We start from the raw sequence: 8,264 nt of genomic DNA on the forward strand, positions 1-8,264 counted from the left end.
TATTAGCTTGACGGGTTCAGTTTCACTTACTTCTGGAGATTTTAATACGCTTGGCCCAACGGCAAGGTAGTGAGAAATAAACCAAGGTTTGATTGATCTTTTATTTACGGGTAATTCTCTCAGATAACCATTCTTTTAAGTTTTTGTCATAAAATAATACTAAAGAAAGAAAATGAATTTTTACTCTTTAATAAAACATATTTTGATCATTTTTTTATTGAGAGTTATTTTTGTGACAAAAACTTAAAAATGGTTATCATAAAAAAAAAAATTTTATTTATCTTTAAATTATTTTACGTGTGTTATGTAATTTGTTTGAGTTAGATTTAATTTTCTTTTGTGAGGTTTAGAGATTCTTTGGTTTTTATTCGTTTAAGAAAAAAATTAATCGCTAAAACATTAGTTGTAAGAAAAAAAATAATTTGTATAAGCTTTTGTTCTTTGTGATGAATCGAATTGTTTCGACGAGATGAATTTTCGATATTTAAAAACAATCTAGGTATAATAGCATAGCTTGTAGTTTGGTTTGATTGTCTTCTTTAGCCTGGTTGGCCATTCCTCTACTCTAGTTACTCCAGTAATGAATTCATCTACTTTTTTTGAGAAAATATCATACCATCTCTCATTTGCGACCTAGCTTCAAATGACGAAAAAGGTGATTGCCATACGGAGATGTATAAACTGTTGATTTATGAGTTTGGAGAAGCTTAAGAGAAGGACGAAGGGTTAAAAACGCTTGTAATTAAAAGGGTAGATTTTATGATTTAAGGGATATGAAACACAACAACAAAAATAAAATATTATTTTAAAGTTAGTACGTTAAAGTTATGGTTTGTATTTTACATATATTATTATTATTATTATTATTATTATATAAATAAATAGTCATCTATTAACAAAGAAGTTAGTTTCACTACCAGAAATACATTGATGCAAAGAACTAATGTTATGGGCCGGTCCGGTTGGGAGCAATAGCAAAGGAATTTACTTAGGACATCATAATTTTGTTAGACAAATTTAATTGTATATAGGGCATTATAATTTGTTTTACGAATAATAAGAGTATCAATTTTATTCAACCATAGGCCATTAAGAGTTTTTTTTTTAATGTCAGACCAATCCAGGCTATGGTTGAATATTTGACAATAAGATGTACTATAAACAACATTTTCTAAAGATTCCAAAAAAATTGTTAAAATTTTTGAAACACGTGTAAAATTCCTTGTGGAAGTTTTGTGAAACTTTATGACAACTTCAACCGATCAAAATGTGATGAATAGATACACGGATAAGTTCTGCTGTTTAATTAACCTGAATAGGTTTGTCTACTCATAATTGTAAAATTGCGCTAACAAAGATGAGTTTCTGTATAATAAAATTAACTTAGGTTAGAAAAGAAGAGAAGTTAACTTAGGTTTCTACCAACTCGAGAATATGACTCTTTATCATTTTTTTCGAAAGTGCCAATATTAAATGAATAAAAATAGGTTATCTTAGCATCTTATATTTTCAAAAATGTTTACATATATAGCTAATTGTCCCTTTGATTACATAATGCTACATAGGCGTGGCAAAAATAATTGTTTTGAACAGTTAATAGAAGTAAACTAGTATAACAAAAATGACTTTATAAATAGGTTTCTTCTTTTTGACATTAGGCTCGAGTTTGTGGCCTAATCGCCCTACAGAAATGTACTAATTCTTTTGATTGCAAATTTGGCAGTTCCCCCATATAACAACATCTGTATCTGCATTCATTCATACTGCATTTAATTATATCTGTGTTTCTTCAAAAATGTTAATTCTGATACCTAACATTGGACCCACAATGTCGTTTCTATCATGAATAAGTTAATTATATCACAAAGTTTCAATTCTGAATTTATATTTTGCCTTAATGATAACTGAGTATTTCAAAGGTCAATACCAAATATTCTAAATAATTACAGTAAAAAATCTAATTACAAATAAAAACTAGATTCACACGGTTAAGGTATTTTTAACTTCATTCCATATTTTACTCTAAAATAAAAAAAAAATACAGTATAAAATAATAAACAAAAAATAAATTGTCACTCTAGGCTATAGAGTAATACTTTTTTTTTTTTCATTACTTCATTTTCTATTTCATTTTGTAATAAAATATGGAATGAAACCAGAGATGATCTTACGTACATCACGTTACTAATCGATTTTATTAATTTACGGCATGACTTAAAATGACACTCATGGCAATCATGACATACATCGCCCAATATCAAAGTATATATTACCCTGTTATCAAAGCAAAGATGGTACTGGTCTGATCAGAGTCAGACTTTTCTTAGCCATTGCAAATTTGTATTGGTCAATGTCATTTTCTTCTCTATGCTATAGCCAAATGGTATTAGATAATGTCAAAAGCCAATGATCTGCCAAACGCTATGGTACGCCACTGTACATGTGTTTAATTGGTTAAAATAAATTTAACTTTGGTTACTTATTTGGACAATAACTAAATTACTCATTCAATTCTGAACCGTTCAAGGTATGGAAGATACAGTCAAAAGTCAAACTCCTGAAACGAAAACTTACCGTTAAATTTCTCATTAATGATTAAATAAAGGAAAACTTGAGCAAACAAAGTAGATAATAATTAGCATTCATTTACTGAATAATAAACAAGTCGTTACATTTAACCATATAGTCTTAATAAACACGATAGAATATTTAATAATATATATTAATATTCCGTAATTAAAACCCTAGGCACATCTATACAAACAAGATTCCAAAGCTCAGAAAAAGCCTCCCCAAAAATCCATATTTAATATATTATTACCGGATAATGCGAAATTAGTAAATAATAATATGAACACACTTCTAGATCTCCTCCTCTTTTCCTTAGAAGAGATCCCAGAAAAAAAGCCGATATTTGAGATCCGGGTACAGTTCGGATCTTGTCCTCCTACATCACCAGCTCAGATACCCACTCTACATCGGGACCTTCACCCGAATTATGATCCGGATCCGGTTCAACCCGATCCATGCAATTCTCCTTGCTCAGTTTCTCAAACATCTTTGCTCGCAGCTCACGACCCGACTCTACGACCCGCTCCATTGCGGGCTCTTCCTCTATACCATTCTCCCAGATATCCATATTACCAGGTCGGGTTGGGGTTGTGGGTAGACTCTGAAAACCAGGACCCAAGATGGATCCTCGGGGCGACCCGAATCCAGATTGATAGCAACGTAACGGATTGTTGTAAGACGGAGGAAATGATTTCACCTTCTCAAACTGTAAGTTCCTAAACGAAGACACGACGTCGTTTATAGAGTTAGACCCGAGTGAACGACTCAGCGACTGACTCCCCGAGTCAGCTCTAGGACTCACCGGCGGCGAACCGGAAACCGGCGAAATCGACAGCTGAAACGCTCTGGCGCACGAATGACGCATCGGAGACGAAACGTCGAATGAATCAACACGATCAGGGCTACGATTCGGGAGATACCTAAGCTGATCCGGCGAGTGAGCAAAGAAACAAACTCTCCGGCGACAGTTACCGCCGTCTTTACACGGCTGAGTCCGGTAACGAGCCGGATGGAGCCAACACTCGAAAACACCGTGAGCGAACTCGCACGAGTCTCCTTTAACGCAACCGCCTTTGCGAAAATCGGGACAAGCCGTCCCGGAGTAGCTGTACTTCCTCGGATCTCTCCGGCGAGCCTTCTCTCCGGGATGAGCGTACGGACACTCCGTCCAGTCGTGGCTCCGGCCGCGAGCGCACCTCCGGACTTTGAAGTCGTACATGCGGAAATGGTCGCATGAGTAGGCGTCGATAGGAGAGTCCGGGCCGAATAGATCCGGGTCGGAATCCGGATCCGGTTCGTTAGAGGGTAAGTAACGCTGCAGCGCCGCGAGAGCTTCAAGCATGCTGCAGTCTGGACTGTTCATCACGGGAGAGAAAACATCCCCCGCCGTAAAATCTTCAGAAACGGGCCACGTTGGAATCTCCACCGTTGGATAAGTCCGGCGAGTATCTCCGATCATCATCTTTATCAATCACACTCGTCTGAGTTTTTTTTTCTTTTCTTTCTTTCTGATTGATTTGCTGTTGTTTGATATATCCCGGCAAAACCTTTATGTAGAAGAAGTAGCTAACCGTGGTTTGGTTAAATATTTTAACCATGGTTATGACTATCAGCCTAAGACTAGGAGCTGCCTTTCTACTGCTGTTAAAAGATAAGTTTAAAACATTATGTAACGAGGCTGTGAGTTACACGTGTGTAACAGCGGTTTTAGAGTTCCCCACGGGATAGACTTATCTGGATTTTTCATGAGGTGGAGGTTTCTCTAATGACCTTGAGGCAGTCTACGTGACCGGCCCGTGAGCGTATCGTCTCCTTAAAGATTATTAGCAAATCTCTTTGTCTACTGAAGTCAGTTGAGTTTTAGATACGCTGAATGACGACAAACTAGATAATCCGACTTTTGTTAATTAATTATATTATTATTTAGAAACATTTACACTATGTTAATTATCCGTTGCATAATTATCCTCACAATACAATCATAAGACAATCTCCAATAATACTTTAATTTATTCTATATTTCACTTTAAAATATAGAAAAAATTATAGAGTACCACTAAAGATACTTTAAAACTTTTTTTATTTAAAAAATACTCTTTTCTTTTTATAATATAAAATGTTTTAGAAAAATTTTAGTGTTTTAAAATATAAAATATTTTGATATTTTTAAGATATTTCAACTTTATTAAAAATTAGTTAACCAATTACATTTTACTGCACTATTTATAATTAGTTAACTTATGTTCAATTCATATTAGTTAATAATATTATTTTTTAAAAAATATTATTTTTAATTTTTGTACCTTTAAACAAAATATAAATACTATTAAAAGAGAAGGAGTCTTAAAAAAATCTAGCTATAAAATTGTTTGGACCCTTTCATTTAACTCATTATTTTTTGTCTTATTTTAAACTTAGACTAACAATATGTTACCATGTATTTCTCTAACAATAATTTATTCAATTCCTTTATTTATTCAAATATCACTTCTACATCTTAATCATTACTATTACTATATTTACCATTTTGATTTTTAATCATAAAAGCATTGAAACTAATGTTTTATATTATCACTTTTATCATATAATATATGATTTAAAGCAAGAGAAGTTACACGACATATATGTGTACATTCTAACTTCCTATTTCCTTTATAATAACGTAATCATATCATATATAAACTTTCCTACTAAAATCTCATATTATATACTACATTTTCAACCGTCTATAGTTTGATAGATATTTTCATATTTAAAAATGAGCTTTCTAAAAATATTTTATCAACCATGTTTTTGTACAATAATATTAAAAATCTATATCAAAAGGTTGTTAGACCCGATATGGACGTAATGGGTCCACATCTGTTCGGGTATTTAGGATCCTAAAAAAATTCGAAATATCTAAAAAATCTGAAAAATATCTGAAACACGAAAAGTACTTGAAACTCCAAACAAATAGCCAAAAAAATTCAAATACCTAAAAATTCAAAATCTTATTTAAAATCTGTCACTGAACTGAAAATACCCAAATTTTATCCAAATACCCAATTTTTTTTTACTTTGAAAATTTACCTGAAATCAAAAACTATAATCGTAAACCAAAAATCAAAAAAAAATATCCATAATGCTGGAAACATATTCGAAATATCCAAATATACCTAATAAACACAACATATTTATGATCGGGTCTAGAGTAGGAACCGGACTCAAACAAAGACATACGGATCCAAAAAAATCTCAAATAGGTTATCTTCTCTGGACCTGAACTAAACCTATATTTCTGGGTTGGTTCGGTTTGTTTTTTTTATCCGGATATAATTCTCAGGCGTAAAAAAAATTTACGTAAAAGTGTACATATAAAATATCAAATAAACTAATACATAGATTATATAACTGTTAAAAATTATATTTTCGATATAATAAGACTTTGTATTATAATATAATCCAAAAAATCTGCGCTTTCCAAGCGCGGATCAAAATCTAGTCTTATATTAAAACGGAGAGAATACTATTTATTTGTTTTTTCCTTGCATCCGAACTGTAACAATATGTTGCATTCTATTTACAGTTTGTTTTGAATATAAAATCTCGTTTAAAAATAACACTAAATCATTTTTTAAAAATATTTTGGCTAATTAAATATTATGCCAATTTCATTTCAATTCTTACACTTTTGTCAATATATAATTTTAACGTAAAAAAACAATGATCAGTTATCAGGCGATATATCTCAACAAAAAGAGCAAATTTAATAGGTTTTAGAGATTAAATATATCATACAATTCTCAGTTATAGATTTGAGCACCATTTTTTTTATTGAGGGCTTAACAAAAAGAGAAATGGATAAGAAATGTGTCGGATGAAGAAGACATGTTGGAACAGATTTGGAATAACGTTCAAAGGCATTAAAAAAGAAAAACATTTATGTTTCTTTGCTAAAACTGGAAGCAATTCCATATCCCTCTAACACACAAATCGACCTCTCATCTATCCTTTCTTCTCTTTCTCTTTTTCTTTTTCTGTGTGTTTCCTCTTTTTTTACAACAACTATTTATTTTATCTCAATTCAGTTTAAATGTTATGAAAAAAAGGGTTTAAATGTTATGGTCTTAGGGTTTCAATTAAACGTACACCGATAAATGCTTTTTTTTTTTAAGATGACAAAGAGTTTAAAGTTTAAACACAGCTAGAGGAATTATTTTATGATTTGCTTCCATCAAAATTACAGTACACGTGATTCCTCTTATACACGTGTTTAATTCTTACAAAAATTATACATTTAAAAAAAAAAAAGAGTGTTCCAGATTTCAGTTTGAAAACTCTTTTTTGGTCAAATAAAAAAACATATTTATTTAAAACCCATATTTCCTAAGTTCTAACGAAGAAGACAAGTTGCAAAATATCTAAAAACGTGTAGCTCATACCGATTCAACGAGCAATTATTAGCTATCTTTATTTGGAAGATAGTGAGATGTACACAAACAACCCAACGCCTTCGTTAAACATTTGTGTATGTATGGACCCAAGCATCGTTAATGTCGTAAACTCTTACGGGATGAGTTGTATAATTTCAAATATGTACTAATTTATAAAGAAATAGGAAGACGAAATTTGATTGAAAGTGATTTATATAATACCTAGCAGGGACCATAGGTATACAGGTTCACCCATTAATGCTTCTTATAAAGATTAATTCTTCCCTCTCTCAACTTGCAAACACAACCCAATCAAAAGACGGACTTCAAAATTTATATAGATGATTTCTCTTTTGATTTCTACTCGCTTAGATATTTATCCGACATTCACATCTTTGGCAGCCTTACCTTTTTGTCTGATACTTTAATGGAAACTTTGCTCAAAGAATAAATAGCCTGTCTTCGAGCACGTATTTTATTTTTAAGGTGATTAGACAATCAGGCAATTTCTTCTTGTAAACATAATCAAGAGGTAAACTATATTATACGTTAAACGGATTTTACAGTAGTGTTTAAGAACCGTAAAACCAAATATTACTTCTTATGTACAATATGTTATATCTCAATTCTTAAACTAAATAATCTTTTTGTCTGCAGAGTCGTACAGATTTATTAAATAAATTTCGCAGATTGAATCTATCTAATTATACATAATTATAAGCCAGACCCTTATATGACTAATATATGCAGTTGTAATGCACATATATAACAAATTTCGTACTTCTCTTTGTCTATATATTTGCTTGTGTGCATTAAATGTGTAAGCAACTTTATCCTTGTTAACCGGTGCAATAATATATACTATATGATCAACAACTACCTGCATATAAAACTGCGGATTAGCCAAACATCAAACATCTACCAAAAGTAATAGGTTGCAAAATTATTAAACTCTAGGAGATGAATAATATATTTAAAATCAGTGTACCAAACTAGGCATGGGGAGTGGGGAGGTAACGACACCCAACTATTAGCAGCACATGTGGAATGGTATGGTTACGTTTATTTATTTATCATCGATGACATTTAATACATTGAATTCACGTATTTAATAACATCTCCAATCGCACTCTATATTTACTTCAAAATGAAAAAAATAAAATAAAAAATAAAGTGAAAAACAAAAAAATAATAACATTATTCTATAAATAAAATAATACTTTTATTTTTTGTTCGTTAGTCCATTCTCTATTCTATTATTTTAATTTTGGAGTAAAA

The 8,264-nt window shown here is 31.4% G+C and overlaps 1 protein-coding gene across 1 annotated transcript; it reads right to left on the bottom strand.

Moving 5' to 3' along the window:
• Nucleotides 1-2,625: 2,625 nt before the first annotated feature.
• Nucleotides 2,626-4,104, bottom strand: LOC111206956 (zinc finger CCCH domain-containing protein 49-like). The gene has a single exon (XM_022704456.2). It carries the CDS (start codon nt 4,031-4,033, stop codon nt 2,948-2,950), a length of 1,086 nt encoding a protein of 361 aa, XP_022560177.2. The 5' UTR covers nt 4,034-4,104; the 3' UTR covers nt 2,626-2,947.
• Nucleotides 4,105-8,264: the final 4,160 nt, after the last annotated feature.

The sequence above is a fragment of the Brassica napus genome, chromosome A1 (genome assembly GCF_020379485.1).
Source record: "Brassica napus cultivar Da-Ae chromosome A1, Da-Ae, whole genome shotgun sequence".
Classification (NCBI taxonomy): Eukaryota; Viridiplantae; Streptophyta; class Magnoliopsida; order Brassicales; family Brassicaceae; genus Brassica; species Brassica napus.

What these genes read in the sequence shown, in the direction of transcription:
- LOC111206956 (XM_022704456.2), bottom strand. Translation starts at nt 4,033, where the DNA reads ATGATGATCGGAGATACTCGCCGGACTTATCCAACGGTGGAGATTCCA.